The 23961-nt window shown below is 36.4% G+C and overlaps 2 protein-coding genes across 18 annotated transcripts in view; both read right to left on the minus strand.

The window, feature by feature from the left end:
- The window catches only part of LOC135101945 (nephrin-like), a 529348-nt gene extending 523353 nt beyond the window's left edge, over positions 1-5995 (minus strand). For 15 of the 17 annotated variants that reach the window (XM_064006385.1, XM_064006370.1, XM_064006379.1 and 12 more), the window contains exon 1: positions 5937-5989. The gene's annotated coding sequence lies outside the window, so the exon portion shown is untranslated. Of the gene's footprint in view, positions 1-5936 lie in introns of all 17 variants that reach the window. The other 2 variants (XM_064006371.1, XM_064006380.1) reach the window with 2 other exon arrangements.
- A 6541-nt stretch (positions 5996-12536) lies between these two features.
- Positions 12537-23961, minus strand: part of LOC135101947 (endothelin-converting enzyme-like 1) — a 108340-nt gene continuing 96915 nt past the window's right edge. Inside the window, exons 13-16 of the mRNA XM_064006389.1 lie at positions 23755-23893; positions 22789-22884; positions 20784-20860; positions 12537-20598 (exon numbers count right to left, since the gene is read on the minus strand). Coding sequence (XP_063862459.1) covers positions 20496-20598; positions 20784-20860; positions 22789-22884; positions 23755-23893 — 415 coding nt within the window. The 3' untranslated portion in view covers positions 12537-20495. The remainder of the gene's footprint in view (positions 20599-20783; positions 20861-22788; positions 22885-23754; positions 23894-23961) is intronic.

Here is a 23961-nt window from a genome sequence, read left to right on the forward strand (position 1 = left end):
ATCTAAGTATTTCTGTAGCTTTTGAGAACAGTCCTTGTGAGAGTCGTGTGCGTTTCAAAATACGGACCCTTCCTTCACCTGTCCACTGAGATGGTTCATCCTCGAATATGTTAAAATGGTGTGGTGCACGTTTACCATAGAGTTTTAGAGTATACGTATAACAATGGTAGCGAGGAGAGTTACGCTATGGTCTAAGCTTCTAGTGGCTGTGGCTTGATTTTTACTCTAACATTAAGTTGTGTTCCTCAGAAAAGAAATAAACAAGTACAATAAAAATAGCAAGTCATTGGGCTAAGACCGTATGTGAATTACAAATGTATATACATATATATAATCAGACGAACAAACTGTGTGTGTGTGTGTGTGTGTGTGTGTGTGTGTGTCTGTGAACCCTTGACATTTACCAACGCAGACAGTTAGTCAGGATAGACAAAAGGAGGAGGAGGAGGAGGAGGAAGGCGATAAAAGACCAAAGATAATAATAAAAAAAGAAAAATGGGAGAGGAGGAAGTGGAGAATGGACTGATGGACTGAGCTATAAAAATAAACATTCATTCAAAAGCAAATATTACAACTACGCGTTTCGAAAAAATGTTCCTTCACACTCGGACCCTTCATGAAATGTGGAGGAGGAGGTGGAGGAGGAAACACGGCAGCAACACACAATAGAAAGCCTACTGACCTGTGAAGGAAATATACGTTCTTTATTAATACAGAGAGAGAGAGAGAGAGAGAGAGAGAGAGAGAGAGAGAGAGAGAGAGAGAGAGAGAGAGAGAGAGAGAGAGAGAGAGTACGATAGAAAGAGACGAAGTACGATAGAGCAAGAACGAAGGAGCAGAAGGAAAAATAATGAAGGAAGAGAAAACGGGGGAAGGAAAAGATGGAGAGAAGAGCGGAAAAAGAAATTATGGGAAAGGGAATGAAGAAGAGATGGAAGATTACAGAATTACAAACATGAGACACTCACTAGTCCACACCAACTAGAGGACGAGGGAGAGGAGGAGAAATAAATAAAAAAAATAAAAAAAAACATAATGAGAATCAAGAGGAAAACTTTGAGAAGACATTATACTACTCACACAAACAAAAATAAATAAATAAATACATAACGATAAGAAAGTAGAAAGAAAAAAAAACGAAAACTGAAAGAAGAAAAAGTAAAAAACAAGGGAAACACTGAATGACGTAAAAAAAAGAAAAAAAAAGCAGAGAACAAAAACCCACTAACTTGCAATACAAAAAAGTAAAAAAAAAGAAGAAAAAAAAAAAGAGGGAGAGAAAAAGACGGACTCTCACCTTGAGGAAAACGCGAAAAACATAAGGCGTGGTTGTGTATAATTAAATAACGCCCAAGTAAGCAAAGCAACTCCGGAAGCCAGAAGCAACACGACACATTTATGGACGTGTTTACCTGAAGGCGAGAGCGGAAAATTTTACAGGCTCAAAATTTTCACCTGCTTGCCTTCTCCAAATTACATATTTATACGAGTCTTGGGTACACCTATGTCTGTCTGTCTGTCTGTCTGTCTGTCACCTATTTCCGGCACCATTTTGTTCAGTTTTGTGGGATTTTTCTTTACGTGTGTATTCATTTTTTTTCATTTTTTTTCTTTTGTAAGTCTTTTTTTATTTACATTTATTTATTTATTTATTTATTTTTTTATTAGGGGGACAGACCCGTTCTCTCTCTCTCTCTCTCTCTCTCTCTCTCTCTCTCTCTCTCTCTCTCTCTCTCTCTCTCTCTCTCTCTCTCTCTCTCCTTAAAGTTTTACCGCGTAGCTTCTTTATTTTTCACGTTTTGGGATGTGTGTGTGTGCGTGTGTGTTGGTAGGTAGGTATGTGTGTGTGTGGGGGGGGATGATGAATATTCGCTTTTTTCTTTTTATTTATTTATTCATCATTTAATTTATTTATTATTTTGTTTTTATTTCATTAATTAATTAATTAAATTTATTTATTATTTTTACTTTTTTTTTTTTTTTTTGCTTTTCATCTTCTCGCTTCATTTTCGCTTCCATTTACATTTCATTCAATTTATGCCGCGGTCTCACGCACATATTTTTCACTTCCTCCTCCTCCTCCTCCTCCTGCTCCTCTTCCTACTCCTCCTACCCCTGCTCCTCTTCCTAACAAAATACAAAGGCTCCACAAAATAGTGTCTCACTTCGTAAATAAATAAATAAATAAATAAAAACGCCACAAAAAGCATTCGCCAAGACTCGTCCAGAAATTATAAAGCGCTTTTCTCGCTACAACATGAAACTCTCTGGAAGCTTATGTTTTTTTTTTATTATCATTATTATTATTATCATTATTTCTAGCTGTAGCAGTAATGGTTGTGGTGGTGATGGTAGTGATGTGGTGTTCGCGGTGTTGGTGGTGGTGGTGGTGCTGCTGCTGCTGATAAGCGAAGCAGCAGCAAATGCAGCAACAATAATAGGAGGAGGAGGAGAGGGGGATACCGGTGGTTATAGTAGTAGTAGCAGCAGTACCTCCACCACTACCACCATTAGTAGAAGTAGTAGTAGTAGTAGTTGAGGTTCTTGTTGTTGGCGATACTTTTGTTGCCGTTATTATTACTGTTGTTGATGTGGTGCTGGTGGTGGTGGTGGTGGTGGTTGTAATGAAAGTAGTAGTCTTTTTCATCCTGACCAGAACCGAGAAAACAGCACGATACTCTGTCAACCTTTACACAGGCCGCTGATACAACACTGTGCTGTTACACGTTGAAAACTTGGTGATTTATTGCTGTGTGTTCCGTTCATTTCAGAGTCACGCGTTTTTATTATATTCCACTAATACTTAAAGGCAACAATGATCACAAAATTCCGGCCTGTCATTAAAGATAAAAGATTCAAATAAATAAACATGTCACATGAATGCCTCGCTGACGTTTATTTCAATATTAAACTATCTTTACATGAAATACATTAATGGAATTAGTTTGCATAATCAACAACGGTTCAAATAATGTATAAGTTGCAGACAGACGCACATTGAAATATATTCATAAATAATATACGTCGGCGGCCGCGCGCACACACACACACATCACATCACTATCATAATTTTATAAGATCCAGCTTTTCTCCGGGAAGGTAATAACTGGTAATGACGAGCAAATTACACACAAGATTCTGCACTTCAGCGTTCATCACGTCACCTAACAGGAATATCTTAACAACAACGCCTCTGAGCCAGTGGTATGAAGAGTCCCTCACCTCGGGCTGCTGCAGGAATGATTATTACTCAGACTGCCGCGACTCCACTCACATTCAACACGTCAGGCACACACACAGACACAGAAAGAGATAGGGGGGGATGAACGGCTGGTTGGTTTGCACATCACCTGCTCGACCCAAATTCCGAGCGAGGTTCACGGGTTCGAAGCAGAGACCTGATGCGTACGTATCCCCTGCGCACACACACACACACACACACACACACACACCATTTAACAAGTTACATATCTAATTCAAAGGTTATGAGGGGCGAGAGAGAGAGAGAGAGAGTAGGGGAGACTAGGCACCACACTCGGCGTACCCACAACCCTGAAATTCCAGCCACTTTTTAAGCCAAGCACGGACACGAGTTGATACATTTTTTCGTCTTTTCTCCTCCCACAAACGCGATATTTTACTCCACACAAAGCGGTCAAAAAATATATACATAGAAATAAAAAAGCGAAGAAAAAGGTCTGCTGTTCTTTTTGTAATGGAGAATAGGAAGTGGAACGAAAATGAGAGAGAGAGAGAGAGAGAGACTATATGTTTGATGGGTATATTAAAATTCCCGATTGTTATTTTAGTTCCTGCGAAAAAAAGTGAGGTGTGAGTAAAGGCCACGGATATAAGTGTCACAATTAAGGAGCCGAGAGACAGGAGATGAAAGGCAAGTGGTATGAAGATGGCTGATAGGGTGGGAATACATGGGTGAAGGAGTTAGGGAAAAAGGAGGATGAAATTAAGAGACAGGCGTTGGAAGACAGATGTTAGAGTTAAAGAAAGGGAGAGTTAGTAAACAGGAATTAGGGGACATGATATAAGAGAAAGGAGGCAAGAGTTAGGAAGTAGTTAGGAAGTTATCATGTACTGGGAGCTGGTAAGCAGGAGTTAGGAGGAAGGTTATTAGAATTAAGAGGCAGGAGAAGGTCAAAAAGTGTAACAGTGCAGGAGAAGGTCAAAAAGTGTAATAGTAAATACGACCATTCTTATACTCTTATTTTTCCCTCTCCCAATGGACAACAAGCACGGGGCCTGGTGTGGACGCGAAGCTTTCTGGAAGCTTTCTGAGGGGAATACAAAAATTAGTGAAATTTGACGTTCGAGAAAGGTCTTTGGGAAAAGTCATAGTTCGTGATTTTTTCGGCGAAGGAGCAAATATATGGGTATGAGTTTCCATACCTAATCTAATCTATCCTGGGACAGAACCCACCTGGATCACCCGCTTAATTAAGGGCAGTAACCTAACCTAGTTTAATCCAACCTAACAACACTAACCTAGCCATGCCCCGCGTGGCCCAACTGTGTATTCAACACAAAAACATTTGCTAGAAATAACAATATAAATTTAATTTATTCCTTTCAAGCCCACAATGCATACCTACACGATTCTAAGTAAAGGTCAACCACGCTGCCCCAGCACACCCAGTGGTGACTGGTGACTGACCTGCATTGTGTGATGCCTGCCAAGAATTTTTTTATTGATTCACACAAGACAGTGTCACAAGGTTTGACGGGAAACGAGCCGAATGTCACTGTCACAGAGTTTAATAGGAAACTATTTGAATGCGAGTTTAAAAATATGCATTAAACATATGCATTAAACATCGAGTTGATGTTGATGGTCCGAGTTGGTATTGCAAAATGGTCCGAGTTAGTTCACCAGGTGGGGCGAGTCGGTAATAATGAAAGATTCGAGTTGGCAATGGGCCGAGCTGAACGCAAAGTCCCGCGTGAACTTCCTCCAGGAAGAATGCTAACCTAACCCTAAGGACTGCTTCGTCCCTCTGGACCCCCTTAAGGACACTAACCTAACCTAATCGTACCTAAGCTAACCTAGACCTAACAGGAGGAACCTTCGCCCCACCGGACCCTCCCTTAAGGACACTAACCTAACCTGGCCTAAACGTATACCTTAATGAGAAGTGAAGGTCCAGGTTGTGGTTGGTCGACCTCCTCTTCCTCAAAAGATGCTGGCACCACCGATCGTTCAGCACTCGATTTATTTCGACAAAACACCGTCCCATCTTAAGAAATTTACATCCAAGTCGACTCGCTTATAAAACTGTACGATAAAATCCCGGTATTTAAATTTGCGTCCAAAACATGTCAGCCATTTTGAGACTGCGGGTAGCCGGCTGACTGCGCGGAATAATACATTCGTAGTATCCTTTATCTCGCGTATGAAATGTGCCTCATAATAAAATGTTTGTCGTTTAGTATTTTCGGTACTGAGGTTACGTATACGGACAAAAAAGCGACTTTTTATATTTTACCTACATGTGAACTACTTCCTGAGGCGTATAGAAAGTGTTCCAGGGCTCTGTGTGGGTAGGAGCCGTACGGTGCACAAAATGTGAACTTGCTCTGCCAGATACCTTTGATTTTCAACGCGGATTAGTGAGTTAACTAAAAGAGGGCACTATCTAAAACTATTACAGACGTACACTACAGACAGTAAGTATATTATATTTTTGTCAGCGTTCAATGGCAAAGTAAAAGGGATTATCGTAAACATTAACTAACGTATGAATCTGTATAGCAAATTTCTTTCAAGTGGCGTGTTTCTTCGTTCTGAACAATTTCCCCTCTCTCTCTCTCTCTCTCTCTCTCTCTCTCTCTCTCTCTCTCTCTCTCATCACTTCTTCTAATCAGTGAATATACAAGAACACCTTAACGATAATCCTAAGCCTATGGTAGGAAGAATCCCTCACCTCAGAGCACTGCAGGAGGGATCATCAGCGCCCAGAACTTCCCCGGTCACACCCAAGCGATTACTGCGAGAGAGGATGAACCGCGGGGTGGTTTGCGCGTCACGCCGAATTCCGAACAAGATTCACGGATTCGAAGCCCTGCAACTTGGAGACCAGAGAGAGAGAGAAAGAGAGACCAGATAACACTGACAGGAGCGAAGGAGGCGCTAGGGAGGAGGAGGAAGAGGAAAAAGTTACGTGATTATGTATTCGATTTACAGTGAAATAAAGTTAGCGCCTCTCTTTCCCAATTAAGTAAGATAAGTATACCAGTGTTTAAGAATCTAATAGTAAAATACAAATTAAGGTACCAGCGTCAGACAAACAAACATGTTGCAATCGTAATAATGTCAAGAAAACAACGATAATAACAACGACAGTAATGACGGGCAAACGGATATCCACAGCAAGACATGAAGTGGGCGATGTGAGGCACTGAATGGATGAATGTAAATGAATAAAAAAGAAAAGCCAGTTCAAAGTATAAAACAAAATCGTTACTTTTTTTCAGGTAAGGTAATGAATATGAGACCAAACACACATGCACTATGAGAAGGAAAGAAAAAAAAGGAGAGGAATACAGACAGAACGTAAGAAAAGAAAGAAAGAAAGAAGGGAAATTAAGAGAAAAGCAAAGAAACTAAAGAAGCAAAGAAAGAAAAAAAATTCGGTCTTACTTCGAAACCAATTCCAAAATAATAAAGAAATAACTTACAAAAAAATCACTCCCAATTAATCGTAAACTCCCACTCGACCCTTCCCTCCCCCAGAAGCCTTCACCCCTGACCACCACCATATACGACGCTTCACAATTGCCACCCGCGAGCCATCTGGCGGACGAGACCCAAACTCTATTGATTTGTTTACCAACTTTCACGCCGGCAGTCTGACGGGAATTAATTTGGGAAGTTTGGACGCTATAAATTCCGAAGGTACCCCTGGGCGAGGCTTCGAGACGTATCGGATAAAATATGATAAAACCGTTGGGGATAATTTATAATAGGCATATACAACCTCTCCAGAAGCAGGTGGTGGTGACCGGAGCAGAAGACATCCTGCTTCCTGCTCTATGACTGACTCTGCAGAACCTTTTCCTGAAACACTTCTCCCCACATTTCCAATACTTTCAAAGCGCTCTAGTTGAAGTTGCATGGATTTTTAAGAGAGTTTTTACGGTTCTAGAGACAGATTAACAAGGTTTCTACATCATTAACAGGAGAAACACTTGAGAATCCGGCTAGTCATCTTTATGACGTTGGAAAATAGTCGCGGTGAGACAGCAAAGCGTTTTTTAATACGGGCCGATGACCTTCGTGTGTAGCTACTTCGTGATTCGTGGCCACATCAGCTATTCAAACTCTCCGCCATACACACACACACACACACACACACACACACACACACACACACACACACCTCTAACCCAAAGTCGTGAAACTTTTCAAACTTAGGAAATACAATAAAATAAGATTATTGCACCACAGAATCCTATATTTCCTACTCTTTCCTGCAGTTAATCATAGCTGTGACTGAGATTTGAGGTTATATTACTACTGCTACTACTACTATTACTATTACTATACGAAACACCCGCTTCCTGTTAACTGAAAGCATGATAAAGGAAGAATTGGTCATACCAGTTCTAAAGAGAGAGTTTTAAATCTTAATGTAAAAATGGGAGGATGAGAAATTAAAGATTAGTTACCTGGACGTTGCAGTGTGCATGAATGTAACTCCTTCGAAGAGAAGTAAACAGTATGATGGACCGTTTTCATATTATAGTACAATGAAATTAAACCAATAAAAAGCTAAAATGGGGAGAAAAAGACAGAATCTGGCAAGAACTTCATCAGGAAAAACTTAGGAGATACATGAAAGAGAGCATGGGATTTGCAGCTATTACGGAAGATGAGATCCGTGAAGGGATGAAAATGGAAATGATATTCTAACGTGATGTGAGCGAAAAGAGCACATGAGGTGTACATCCCAATATTTAGAACTACTCGTAATAGGCGAGGGAATGAAAGGCGTACTAGATAGTGAGGAGAGTGAGAGGAGGGAAAGTTTCCAGGAATTACTAAGGAGAATGTTAAGGGAGCGTTACCACCAGAGAGAGAGAGAGAGAGAGAGAGAGAGAGAGAGAGAGAGAGAGAGAGAGAGAGAGAGAGAGAGAGAGAGAGAGAGAGAGAGAGAGAGAGAGTTTAAATCAACATTTAACGTCAACGTTGAGAAACTGATAGAATGTATGACCAATTTATGTAGTTCTACATGTATTACATATGCTGATAATTGTAATTGAAAATAATAACTTCTCTTGTGTATACCATTCACATGCTCATATCAATCGTTTTCTGTGGCAGCATGCCTTCAGAAAGAGTGGAGTATGTGCCTAGACTTAAGAATATGTGTGTATATATATATATATATATATATATATATATATATATATATATATATATATATATATATATATATATATATATATATATATATATATATATATATATATATATATATATATATATATATATATATATATATATATATATATATATATAATTTTTTTTATTTATTTATTTTTTTTATTTATTTATTTATTTATTTTTGCTGTGCCAGTTGTCAATGATCTTAGTTTGACGAATTATGTCATTTTCATTGAAGCCGTTGTTCACTAGTACTTGGGTGGAGCGCCCAGTTTCTTGATGGACCGTTTCCAGGTGCTGCAGTGCGTGAGTGCGTGAGAAGGATGGAAGGAAGAGAACCCTAAGAAGCGATTCAGAAAGTAAAGGGTCCAGAGATCAACAATACACAGCGAGGTCCCTTCGTAGTTCTCAATAGTCAGACAGAAAACCTTATAAAAGGTATTGAAAGTATAAAGCAGGTATCTTGTTGGGGATTCGGGGGCCTTGCAGGCTGTGGTGCCACAGCCTCTAGTGTCCTGAAGGTTCTGGTAGCAGGCAGGTTATCTGGTTAGATTCTGGTGAGCTGTCCAATTTTATGGAGGAAGACTGGTGTGTTTGTGTCTTGAAGGTCAGGCCGGGATCTTGGGAACTACCCAGTTGGTCTGTTAGTGATGGCCTGTGGATGTGGAATGATTAATGCACGTGTCCTTCCATCCCGCCATCTTTGTTTGCTCGGCTGTCAACGGACACGACGCATTCACAATAGCGTCAGTGGGATTTTTTTTTTTTTTTCGGCAGTGGGAGATATTTTACATAACGGGAACTGATATATTAATAATAAGTAATTATATTAAAAATATTAACTTATATCTTTTTTAACTAAAATGAATAACAAAAGAAAATTTCTGCAAAATAGAGATTGCACTTTTGTTTTAGTTACTAATAGTTATATTTGGTTAAGTAGTCTTATTTTAGGTTAGTCCATAGTTGGGTTTATGTATTTATTTATTTTTTTTTTTTTTCTATAATTGCGATATCGCTTATTTGTGCCAATATTCTTCTGCAACACCTATGCAATAGCGCAGATCTCTTGCCTTGCTTAGACTTACCAACCGCTTGATCTGCTTAGTAAGCCTCAATTCCCGTTCCCAAAGAGTGTCGTATACGGCTGGGTTTAATTTAATACTAAAGACTGATTGAAAGACTGATTTGGCAGTTCTATCAGTTGGTCAGTGGTGCGAACACCACAAAGCGACTGAAAAAGAAACTCAAGGAAATAGAAAACAATAATAGAAACCAATAAGCGTATGAATACAAGAGGAGGCTCATATAGCAGGAAACAGCCGTTGCAAAGACAATTTTCTTGACCCACAACTCAACTGTAGCTTCTTGTGGCTGCGTATCGTGTCTGAATATTTTTACCTATCACACATTGTTGATCGAATTTCCGTATAACATAAAACAAAAGTGCGATTCAACAGATTATCAATCATTAAAAATGGGGAATATCGATAAGTTTTATAAGTTTGAATATACGTTAGAATTTCCACGTGTACAAACATTACTGATTTGGTTTTATTGTTATTTTGATAAATTTTCACTTAATTCTCTAATTTTCACTTCTAGAGCCCCAGTTTTAAGGGGCATTCCACAGGGTAGTGTCCTGGGGCCAACTTTTTTTTTTTTTTCTCTTATTTGTTATGTTAATGCCGACACTGATGTGGATGACCTTCTATCACTTGATGTGAATGAAGCAGTTCAATTTGTCATCCAGCAGTACACCAACCCCAAAGCAATTTCTGTCCACCAATATTGGAGACAATTTACTGTCAGGAATGTCATTGACTTCCTGAAGGCCTGGGGTAATGTTAACATGGCCACAGTTCACCATGCTTGACGATCTTTGATACCAGACTTGGTAGCGGATGAACGTGGCCAAGTTCAGAAACATTCATACTCACTTATGGAAGTTGCTGCTGCTGCTGCATGGCAGGTTCCAGGTTTTGAGAATGTAACACCAGATAAGATTCAAGAAGTGAACACTGCAGGGAACACAATGACACCTGAAATCCTCATGGATGTGGCTGCTGTTGAGGTTGCTCTATTGAATGTCAAAGTGAATGCAAGGTGTGATGGCAGAAGCTACACCACCCTCTGGTGAACTCATCATGCAGTAGCTGAGTAGAATATTGGCAGGGGCTGACACCTTTAAAGACTGCATCATAGAAAATGAAAACTGCAGTGTTTGCATAACTGAAATGCTGCATCAACTGGATAAGGTGATGCATTATTATACAGACCTGCATTTGAAGAAAGTGAATGAGAGAAAGCAGACTCCAAATAAGATTTGTTTGTTCTGCTACACCTGCACCACCATCACAGCCAGGACTTGTTTCCAGTGTTCAGGATGATGAAGTGGACTTCCTTGGATTTGAGATTGTTTTGCAAGAGGCAGAAAACCTGATGAGAGATCAAGGTGCTGCCAATGAAAGCAACAATGACAATGGAGACAGCAGCAATAAGGCAGCAATGGTCTCCATTATGTTCATTTAGTGTGACCATGTTCATCCATCTAATTCTCACCCTAAATGGGTTTTTGAGTGTATTGGATTCTAGTATTTGATTACTGAACAATCCCAGGCCTCAATTTAGAGTGTAATATGTTAATAATTTAGAACTGGTGTGGGAAAAAGCTTATATCACATATCTCAGGGTCTCTCACAGCAAGGAAAAATGCAAGCAGATACTGGAACCTTGGAAACCATTCCCAGAATAATGTGGCATCATTACAATTGACTGGTTAGATTTTGGCACAGAGAAGGAAAGCCTAACAGTGATTGGCTACCCATCATAGTGTGGGATTTATGAGGTTGGAAAAAAAAAGAAAAAAAAAAAGATTAGAGCACTACACTTAGATACTGAGAAGTTCATCTAAGAGGTGAGCCATGAAAGACCAGCATCTAGAAATCAAGGCAGTAGCACTGCACTCAGTTACTGTGACCCAAAGTTTGTCAGCCTTGACTGATCATACCATTAAATTTGCTACAAGTATTGACACCTTTAAAACCTTTTTTTTTTTTTTCCCATGACAGTTTAAAAATCTTATCTCTCTTCATTCTGACATATGATCAGTCTTTACCATCTACACCGTCACTTTCTCTACATAGCTCTATAAATAAAGAGGTCACTTCCTTCGTGATATGTAGTTTGAGCTCTTTCAATCTAGCAAGCAGACATGTATTCCTACTTCATTTCACACATGAGGCATCTCGTGAACAAGAGGCAAATGTGCCAACCCCATCAAAAATTGAGTTATGCATGTTTTCCACTAGGTGGAAGCACTGAAAATCTCGTGGTGAAGATCGTTTTGTGATTCCGACCCATGGGGGCTCAGAATTCTAGGTTCAGTCTTCCCTGTTTTCTACACATGGAGTGGCATAGGAGCTCTGGGAATTCTGAGTGTGAGGGGAAAATGTCAGTGTGCAGTCCAGCCAATTTAAGCAGCTATCTCTGTCCAAGTTAAAGGGCTGTCTCTCAGCCAATCAGGCATGTGAGTGAAGCCCGGTTTTGTTTCATGTTTACACACATTATTTTATGGATTACACTTGAATTACTCAGTGCCATGGCAAGTAATACCAACCAGGATAACACTAATACACTGCTGCTTGTGCCTTCATGCAAGAGAAGGCTTGACTTGACTAAAGTTGCAGAAAAAGGTGAAAGAGACAATGGTTACCATACATAAAATAAAACCTGTTGCCAATAAGATGATAATTTGTAACTAATAATTATAATAAAAATTTTAATTATTGAAATTTTTTGGCTGAAAACTTCACACTATCTTAGTTTCATTGACATCTACTACAGAAATTAATTTCCAGTAGATTGAACAATAATTACCATATGCTGAAAAAACACAATTTTTTATTTTTTATTTTTCTTATGCATAAATTTGTTTCTTCCAGGGGATTCTAATGATATATAATAACAAGCTATTCTGTAATATTCTATGTCTGCCACCTTCACCTAACTTTAAATGCTCATAACTTGAAAGTAAGAAACTGGCGCATTCAACCCTTGTCCATGAGACGCCTCATATGTAAGTGTGTTTTATCTATCATAATTACCTGATGTCTCAGGATTAATTGAGTAGATGATGAAAATTCAACAATTTATTCTATGTACAAAATTTTTTTTATACTTATAGGTAGGAACCTGACATCCAGAAAAAGGTTGTTAACATACAAAAATATGAGGAGCATTGAAGGATTGGGGAATGAGCTGCTTGTGGTCTTGGACACTGGTCTGAAAAGACTTAGATAACACTTCAGTTGTAGCTACAATGTGTAACTGCAGCATTTACACACCATGTTACTCATGCTGTGTGGTGCATCACTCAATGCTAATATGCTACTTGCATGTTTTCAGACCAGTAACAATTGTAATCTTGCTTCTGAAACAGCAGCCTCAATCACAGGGCGGAGAAGAGCATTCACTCCACACCTGCTAGAAAATGTGAAACCGGAGAGAAATAAGCCTATGATCTCTGTCTCTATGCACACTGGACTAACTTCAGATGGTAGTTTGAGTATATATATATATATATATATATATATATATATATATATATATATATATATATATATATATATATATATATATATTTATTTATTTATTTATTTATTTATATATAGTATTTTACCCTTACACACCACTACTAGCTACACCTCAGTGATTTGAACTTTTTAATGGATATTATATTCATATGTTATTCCTGCAAAACAAAACTGTTGAGCCAAAAGAAAATAAATAATATCTAATGTTCGGATTTAAACTGTTCCTCTAAATATTTATATTGAGTCTGTTTCAGAAAATTTTATGATTAACATAATTTAATGTTAACTGAGTATCATTACTGTTATCAGCAAGTTCTATTTTTCCATTATAGTTTTTTAGAAATGTATTGATTACAAAACAGTATGTGGACATGTGTTATGCTATGAGTGTCACTATGGGTCTACAAATGAGAGAGGAGCACAGTATAGTGAAATCATTTACCTCCTACTAAATGTGAGTCCTTTAATGGTTTAACATAGAACGAGTGTATTATAAAAACCTCTCCTGTAATTCTGAATACAAAACAAAAACAGTTTTCTACAAAAATATTTAAAAGCAAAATATATCCATGTTTAATTTACTAACTATGAAATAACTAAGTAAAAGCTTCTTATCCACTGAGTTCAAAGCAATGGTAGTACACACAAGACAGCCAGTGAGTGTTTCTCTTGGGCTGTTATAAGATTTTGCATGACATTCACTCTGCATCTCTAGTCAAACTTCAACTTCACTTTCCAGTTTCTTACATGACCACTATAGTGCATGTGTTTCCTTGCTTGTTTTTTCAGTATTATTCAATGACTTAAATTTTTTTATTTGCATTGCATTTGTGAATTTATTCAAATTACCAGGTCTATTTCATAAAATTAAATAAATAAATGAATATATAAATGAACAAATAGTGAAAATTTTTAAACTTCTTAAATCTTATATTAAAGATAAGCACTGAATTATCTGTCTAAAAAATCAAGTAATATAACAGTTCTTGTCTGGTGGTTAAGCACCCACAAAGCAAAATTAGAGCTAATATAATACCAGTGTATGGTTTGCAGTTTAGCAGGCAACCATTTCACATTTCATCATCACAATATTCCTTCACAAAATCAACACTAAAGATACTCACATGCATGAGGCTGAAACCTTGGATACTGATTAGCTACACCTTCCCAAAGCAATTGGGATGCTCCCTGCAGGAGTGAGGCACACAACACAGAGCTCAAAATTCAGTTGTCATTAACTCAACTTGGAGAGTGTCTAGATTATGTGTTACAAATTGATTGGAAAAAAAAAAAAAAAATGTGTGTCAGAGAAAGAGGTTATATTTTTAGCATCTTAAAAGATGCTAAAATTGTTTAGATGTGTTGCCTGGGCCTAAAATTCTGATCCAGAAGAAGATAATCCTGAGAGATGATAGTATATCAAATCAGAGCCTGAGCTGCATCCACCCTCCTTTGAGTTTGCCAATTAGTACACTCCTTTCCCAGCAGCAGCAGTACTTCAGGAATGAGGTGCACGCCAGCTCAGACTTGGCACCTCAGCTAACTTTAAACACCGATTCCTATTTTTTTTTTTTTTTTTTTTTTGTGTCGACTGCCTCATTGCTGTAACAAACATCACAATTATGCAAATAAGTAAAAATGTTTCAAGCTACAAACACAATATAATGTTGCAAGTGAAGGCTGTCTCTTGCTCCTAAGCTCACATTATCAACATTTATCGACTCCTCAGAATAACATCATTACATTTATGAATATACTGTTACATAATTCAATGATTTACAGAATAAAAAAAAAATAATACAGTCATGTAGTCCTTTAAAATCTCTTTGAAAGTAAAGTAGTATGACACTTTTCACTAAACTTCACATCATGGGCTATGTCATATATTTTTTTTCACATGTACATCATGACAGGCAGAGAAATTGTGACAAGCTTACAAAAAGATGTATGTATGTATAAATATTTTCTGCTTATTAAATTCAAGATCCACTTTTGAATGTGAAAAAGTGGACTGTGACGAAACTGTAATGTTTCTGTCTTGGTGGTCAGCCTGGGTGTGGATTGTGAGCTGCATAGGACCTCTTTCTCAAAACAGCACTTTCACACATCATTCCATTGTAAGCAGTAATCGGTCATCTGTATTCAGAAGTCTTGTGTCAGTTATTGGTACTGTATCCTTGACACACAGCAGCAGAAAGTCAGTGGACTGGAAAGAACACACTAAATATCTTGATGAAATAACCACACAGAGACATTCTGTTTGCTTGCTTCATACAAGGAAGGTTTATAATAATTTCAGAAGTTAATGGATGTCAAGCTTAATCAACATCATAAAAAAGTATATTTTCATAACCAGAAATGGCTTTAATCACTAGAAGTGCCTACAGAAACTTATTTGTTCTTCCATAGTGATGCTACTACGGTTTTTAAGTAAAATTCTTATAGACAAAATTATATAAGTACTAAAAGATTACAGAGCATTTCAATCATAAACATAGTAGTAAATGCTTATTGCCATTTTTTTTACCCATCAACTATAACATGAAAACATGAATAAACGCAATTTTGCATGTGGTATCACAGCCCATGAAACCATTAATTGGCTACTTCATTTGTATGTAAAGCTACCTACTTTTTCTCTTCATCAAACATTAATATTTACAAAGCAATAACGATAATTGAATCACTATTAATTTTCATCACATCAATTCAGCTTTTAAATAAAATTTTGTGATTTAAATATATATGTATATGCAATTAGTTTGACAATATGCCAAATCTTATTTCTATACAAAGTATTGAAATCATTTCCCCCCCAAAATTGTAACATACAATTGGTACAAAATACATATGCTGAAAAAGAAAAATCAAACAGTAGCTGTAATCATACTACCTAATCAAATGATTATAAATCAAACATTACAGCATACATTATAACTAAACATGATTTGTGGCACGGTGCACCACTGGCAATCTAAATTCCTTCTCTTTCACACTGACACATGCATACAGTCTGCACAACATCAACTGTATTATAATAGCCTATATCACTTTTCTAACTCTTTGTAAGGTTGTTATTGTGTTACGCAGGTGTTGCTCTCTCCCCATATTTGTGGAAGTTTCCTAAAGTGTTCTGGAAATGCTGCCATTCTATTAATGGACCTGCTATAGAAAATTATTATGCTTATATCTTCTATATAAAAATGCTGCTAGGGATTGGGAATTGAAAAAAAATGGAGTAAGAATGTGAAGTATAAATCATTTTGAGCAAAAAATAATAATCTTTCATCATTCCCCTTCTTGGTTTCTTGCATACATCATAAATCTTTACATTACAGATCATGGGAAAAGGAGAGGATTTATAAATGCCATAACCAACATCCCTAATAAACATTAACCACACAGCACTACGGAAAATATATATCACCCTACTCTGATCAGCTCACACATTTATTGCTTTCTTATTGTCATAGTCTAGAGTTTCACAAATTCTTAGACACAATGACCGAGGCGCCGATGCAAGACGAGGAGCTAAGACCAAGGCCTCTTCATATATTTATGCTATGTATGTACATCATCTCTGCATTTTTACAACCCAAAAGATTATGGACCCTTACACTTTATGCTTCATTTCTTATATCCTGTGTGTTGCTTTATAGATGGCTGAAAACATCTTGTCCAATTCACAGAAAGCATGTCCATTAAACTAAAACATATCAAAAGTAGAAGCAAGTAATATGAAAACAAAAGTTAGAATAATTACAAGGGGCACATTGTGGTATGATTCACTGATTCTGATTTGTGTGATTCTATGGAATAAACACATAATAATAAAGATAAATACTTAAATAAACAAATTTTTTGATTGAGTAAAATACAAAAAAAGATACTAGTAAATCAATAAAAGCTGCCTTGTGCAAATTAGTAGTTGTCTGCATGGTGTTTTATTTTAATTGGTTATATGTCCTCACATTGCATTCAGGTGTGATCTCGACTTCAATACAACATATGAAAATGCATTCAAGATATTGCAATACTGCATCCAGAATATATTTATTTTGGGGGTTAATGATCAGAAAATTGTTATCATGGGTATACTTCCAGTATTTAGTAGTTTGGCATACCACTGATCTGTGTATAATACAAGGAGTACACATCTATGGTGCTAATTCTGTTCGTCTCAAAAAAAAAAATTTTGTTTGTTTGTTTGTTTGTTTGTTTTGGGGGGCAGGTTTATGTCACTGTTATTCAGTAGAGATGATCTTAAACCAAAAAATTCCACACATTAATTCAAGCATGCACCTGTATGTTAGTTATGTGGATCTGTCATGAGATCAAAGGCTTGCTTCCCTTCACTGAAGAGCATCACTACTGACATGTGAAACTGGGGCTACCTGCTTTCAAAATAAAAACTGGATAGTGTAAAAACGCCATGAAAAATAACTATTCACAAATTAGAGGAGTGAGAGTATGAAAATCCTATGCATAACTGGAAATACAGAAGAAGAGATTAACTGAGATATGCAAGGGAGTGCATGTGTGCAAACTACTGCAATACAAGATCACAAAATGAAGTGTCACCAAGGATGTGGAAAAACAAATTAGAAAATCATAAAATGCTATACAAATTTAGAAATACATCACAGACATGAAAATTAGGTGAAACCATTTGGTTCAACAAACTAGACAGGGATGCCAATAAAAATGGTAATGAGAGATGTGTCAAAGCCAAGTAAAAAGAAATTATCTGAGCACATGAAAAGGATGGTGGAAGCAAATTTATGGTGCTCATAATGGGAGGTGTAGAGAACACTTCAAGAAAAATATGTAAGAAAAGTGGGCATGTTGGTCATGTCATGTTGGTATGTGCATAGAAGGGCAAGAGTTGCAATTATTTTGTTGCAACTCGAATGGTGAAATAAGACTGCAGACAATAAGAATGAGAAAAATCTAGTTAGACCTTGGTGATCACTGTCATTTATGGTTTAATCATTAAAGTTCACATACATATTTGTCTCTTGTGGCTGTCTCAAGATCAGTTTGTCATATCTCAAGAAATTCATCATTACAAGAGTTGCTAGAGGGCACAAAGTTTAAAAATTCCCAATTCTAATAGTAAAATATTGCTTTCTGTACAGTTTGCATTACAGTCTGTTATTCCAGAAAGCTTCATACAACAAACACAGTCATGAGTGAATCTAACGAGCATGTTTGTTTATCTACGTACTTTAAGCACACACTTCATACTTGTGGAATGATAATTTTCAAATTGGGAACAACATTTATGAATTGAGTCAGGTAGTGATACCAAAAACATATGGCAAAAACTCACAAGTCAGCACAGCCAGAACAATAACAGCACAAATCTGTGGATACTTAAACCTTTATATTAAAATGTAAAATAAGAAGAATATTCAATATTTTATAAATCCACCCAAAGGAAGCTTTTTGTTGGAAAAGACATACCACAGCACCCAGCTTATTTGTGCCCTTATTTACCTTTTTATAAGCACATATCTTATTTAACTTTTCCTTTTATAGAAAACTAGCTTTCCTCAAGATGACGACAACTTATATGGCTGAACGTAAAGATTTTCCAATGGTATACATATGTACAAAATATACACATATATATACACCAAAAGGAAGGCAATCAAGAGCACAGTAACTAGGCATATTCTGTGAGGCTTGTCACCTGAAGTGTATGCACTCATTTGTGCTGCAACAATGTTTGCTTCTTTCAATATCAGTTTCTGTAATCAAATATGAGAGCCGGGACTCTAATTTTGTAGTGCATTTATCTTTTTACATACAGGCAAGAGCTGTGGTGATGAGAAAAGGAAGGAGAATTTAGTGACATCACTGGAAAGATGTTAGAAGTTGTTAGGATCACATTTGACCTTTGTTCTTGTAGTGTCAAGAAACAAGCATTCTTGATTTTTTTTTCTCTAGGCAGCAAAGGAAAGAAGAAGAAAAAAAAAAATCATAAATAATGACTGAATCTTCTTTTAACAACAGATGAGGTGCCATAAATCAACTTGGCAGTGGGAACATATATTTCACCTGAAAATCATGTGTCCCTTGTGTTAAATGTCTATAAAGTATCTTTTATGGGTTGAAAATACATTCCATACTTCACATACAGGCACTCTGAACAAAAGTGAAAGGTGTGGAAAGTGGCTGACTTTAATATTCATATCAATAGACTTGTAGCTCAGCATTCATACAGTGTAAATTTCTAAACTTCATTAATTACATAATCTAAATAACATACAAAACAAACTTCCCATTGACAAAAATTTACTAAAATTCTGAAGAAAGATTACAGAAATAAAGAAATGAGTCAATATTACATGAATGTAGTAGATGTCATAGATCTGACAATGTTGACATATGTAATTCACATACTGAGTTATTCTGTGTACATTGCTAGGCTGTACAACACTGTGACACTAATCAAGCATCAACACAATTGTAAACAATACTAATTAATGCATTAGATGGGAAAAGGGCACGAACTTATGCAAGAAGAATAATGTGTGTACATAAATCTAAATCATAATGGAAGGCAAAGTAAATTATGGCAGGCATTTCTGACACTGGCCATTTCATTTCTTTTATAATGACTACTTTTAGTTTGAGACCACTGCACTGTGATTTTAATGAAATTCCATAATATAGTCCAAATAATACAACAAAACAAAACATTCATTGCAATTTAAATATACACAAACAACAAAATGATAATTCTTGGGAAAAAAATATAAATATATAGTTTAAGTTGTCACTGGCATGAAAAATCATGCTTGCATCTTCCTCAGCTACTATGGAAGTTTTCACATTTATATAATTAACATGGTATGTACAAGTAACTTCAATAAATCTTTTTGGTCATCCTTTTCATGTGATTCCTCTCATTTACACAGTAAGGCCATACACACACTGAGTGCCTGATGCATATAGGGAAAAGAATGTAATTTCTTCAAATCAAGAAGGCAATAATGTCTTTCCATATAAACACTCATGTAATTTTCATCTTAGAGGGTTGGAACAGCTCATGCAGATGCTTCACTAACATATGTTTATCTGCTGTGAATCATGGGGATGGTCATGAAAATTAGCAAGCTAGCACCTATTTTTTTGGACTTCAGATGTTCAACTACAATTACAATAACTGCACTCAAGTAATAAAAATGAAAAAAAGGAAAAACATTTCTAGATAATGAAATCATCTTCTATATGCACAAGATGTAAAATATTTTGAAGTAATCTAATCTTTGCATGGTCAAACAATGCCGGATAAATGAGGGTCCACTGTAATAAAAAATGTATCAGCAAATTGTGTGTGTGGGTAGCAAAAATAATATAATGGATATTATAATGTAAAAATTGTAACATTTCTCAGCTATCACTCAGTATCTAGTATTTATCAATCACATAACCACATCTTTCAACACTTAACTCAACAGTCACAGAGATGAAAAATACAGGTACTTTAATGGTCAGTGTAGCCGAAGACAAAGACGGTGCGGGAAATGCCGGGATTCTTGTGAGCAGGAGAAAACTTTGCTAAACTCTGGCATTTGTGACAATACTGCCTCCAGTCTGCAAGCAGAGTTTATATTACTATGACGTTTTACTTTTATAATGTATTCATGGCAATTTGGCATAAATATGCAAAAAAGCAACAGATTGTACAAACTAATACATACATATCAATTGATAATTGATATAATGACTATTACTGTAAAAATAGTAGAACAAATAAGAGCAGTGGGAATCTTACTAACCTTGGTTTGCTCATTAATGAGGGATTACATGTGCGTTCTATGTCTTCTTGTTGTGAAGTGAAGTCTGCACATAAACTCTGAAAGATTTCAAAGTAAGATAAAAATACTCCCACAATTACTAAATGTAAAACAAAAAATGGTGGTTTCTGACTCAAAGACAGGTATCAAATGAGATGGACAATTAATGTATGAATGGCCATGATGATTAGGTTTTTTGCTGAAAACCCCTAAATGGCTACCCTCATACCTGGCACACAGTATACAATAGGGTACGCGACAACACACAGTTGTTATAACATACAACTCCAATAAAGCACAGAAATTTTAATAAATATTTATTCAGGATAATGAACCAAAACTAGCACAATGAACTCACCACTTGTGTGAGCACTGCAATTTGATAAATATTTAATCAGAATAATGAACCAAAATTGGCAAGACGAACTTGCCTTTCATGTGAGCAATGAAATTTTAATAAAAATTTAATTGGAATAAACTAAAACTTGCAAGACTAACTCACCAACTGTGCAAGCCACTGCTCATCTATCCAATGCCTGTCCCTTCATCTCTTTTTTCCTTTCCTCTCCCTTCTTTTGTCTTGTCTCAAACCTCCCTCCCTATCACCTCCCCTCCCTATTATCTGTCAGAGATAAGGGACTAGGGAGTGATACCTTGCTCTCTCCTCCCCTCATTCATTTTATGTCCTTTTTACTTCATCCTTTCTCACTCTCTCTCACTCTCATATATGTAATTCCATTTTCATTCAATCAGTTTCATTCTATTTAGCAATCCTTAAGATTGTTCTTACTTTCAGGGAGAGAGAGAGAGAGAGAGAGAGAGAGAGAGAGAGAGAGAGAGAGAGAGAGAGAGAGAGAGAGAGAGAGAGAGAGAGAGAGAGAGAGAGAGAGAGAGAGAGAGAGAGCGCTTCTACTTATTGGGGTTATTTTGTTTTTTTTAATATTTTTTAAATTTAATTATGGCATATTTTATATTGTTTTCTGGTTCCCTGGCTGGAACCATTCAATTTTTCTCATAAGTTCTTCAGTCACCATAATGCACATTTGCCATAATGAATGCTACAGTGGAATGAATCACGTTCGTTGTCGCGTAACCTACTGTACCTACAAAATTGTTGGTTTGAAGGGTGAAGTAATTAATTCAAAACATTTGACACTCAATAGAGAATTCATACTATGATATGCAGCATCATCAGCCATATATCTTTTCTCACAACAAACGATTGGTTCCGTAATGGGGTTCTGTCTTGCCATGGATAACCAATCGAAGACAGAACCATATGGTTTTTATATTAATTTTTGTATATGTATGAGGTAGTAATGCGGGTGAAGTAAAATTATCCTTATTACTTTTTATCTGCCCCTTTAAGAATCTCTTGAATGAAGTTTGCTAGAATATTTTTGCAATTCCTGTTGTTTCTATTATTACATTCACATAAAAAAAAATAAGATGGTTTAGATATTTCCTATTCTCACATTTGTGATTATTTCTTCACTTCTCAGTCAAGCTTCCCAGAAAGATTTTCAAGATGTGTTATAATAATAGTTTTAGTGAAACTGTACTTCCTAACTTCCTTATCATCACTGTTTTTTTCCATCTTATTTTTTTATTACTGCTGACATTGCCATAGATACTTTGGAAGTGTCTTATGGCAATCACATGATTCCTTCTGTTGCCTAACTGCTTTTATGATCTTGACAATCTTGAATCCATCACTGCTTCATTTTTTTCCCATTCATATTCTTGCCATTTATACAATAGTTTACAGTGTTTTTTTTTTTTTTTTAATGTCCTGCAATGCTTTCAACATTTTCATTCCTTGCATTCACTCATGTATCACTCATATCTTTGAGCAATCCATAATACCTTCCATATCTCAATTCTCTAATTACCATACTTCTAACCTTGTTAATAGAGAATATCAAAAACTGGCGCTAATTTGTACAAATATAAATAACTAGGATCATGATTGCAAGACCATGCTTACGCCAGCATATGCCATGAAGAAGATGTTGGTGGTGTTGAGGGTCTCAAAGCTTGGGTGCTGTGGCTGTGGCTGCATTTTCATCAGGGAGAGGTAAGCCTGCAATCAGGTGCCATGTTAGATTTATATGCTAAAGGAGTAAAATAAGACAAAAGGTCTAATAAAATATAAATCATAATAAATACACAATACATGCATCCTCTGAAATATAAACCTTTGAGATATGAACACTCATTTTTTAAAAAGTTGAATTTAAGTTACTAGACTTATGGTAAGCTGGTAAACATCCCAATTTAAGTACTTGAATCAGCAAGTTATTGCATGACTATTCATTTGTGATATGTGAAGTGTTGCAAGATTAAGAGAACACATGACAGTAACAAAAATAAGTGGAAAAACTGTGAGTAGGAATGAATGAGTAGAGGGCAAGAGACACCCACTGGACCACACTGTACAAAATGTATGAAAAGATTTCCATATCACGAATTAACACTATGTTATGATTATTGTACATCCCTTTTAATCATTTTTCATATTGATGACATAACTGATGCTCAAATATATTATCATCTTTAGTAACATATTTATGGTGTTCAACCATCTATTTTATTAATTTAATATAATATGTTCATTAAGAAAGAAATATACATGAAAGACAAAGACAGCTTTAGAAAAGCCCATACATAACTGGTAGTGTTGTCAGAATCCAGGCAATTCTAGTAGCTTAGATTTCCTTGCAATACTGTAGGTGAATACACATTCAGCAAGGATAGTAGTGGTCTAGTACATGGAGGTGTTACCAGACCTCTAGCTGCTTAATTTGTTGAATCTAGCCTCATAATTATACATATTTATCTTGCACATATAAAATAAACATTTACCTATGAGTTCAGCAGGAACCAACTTTTAAAAAGTGTTGGAGCATAAATGTGATGATGACTAAGCAAAAAAAGATCTAAAAGAACTTACTTGGTATGTCTGTCTCGCAGCATCTATCTCAGCAGCCGTGTCACCTGCTGTTCTGTCCACAACTGCATCTGTTTCAATGCCATGCTCCATCACAGATGAAGCAATGCAGTCAGACCGGCTTCGAATGTTGTCGAGTGATCTGCTGGTCAATGCATTATGCTATAGATATGCAAAGTCCACACAGCATTCATATCAGTCCACAAATAA

Source organism: Scylla paramamosain, chromosome 7, assembly GCF_035594125.1.
Source record: "Scylla paramamosain isolate STU-SP2022 chromosome 7, ASM3559412v1, whole genome shotgun sequence".
NCBI lineage: Eukaryota > Metazoa > Arthropoda > Malacostraca > Decapoda > Portunidae > Scylla > Scylla paramamosain.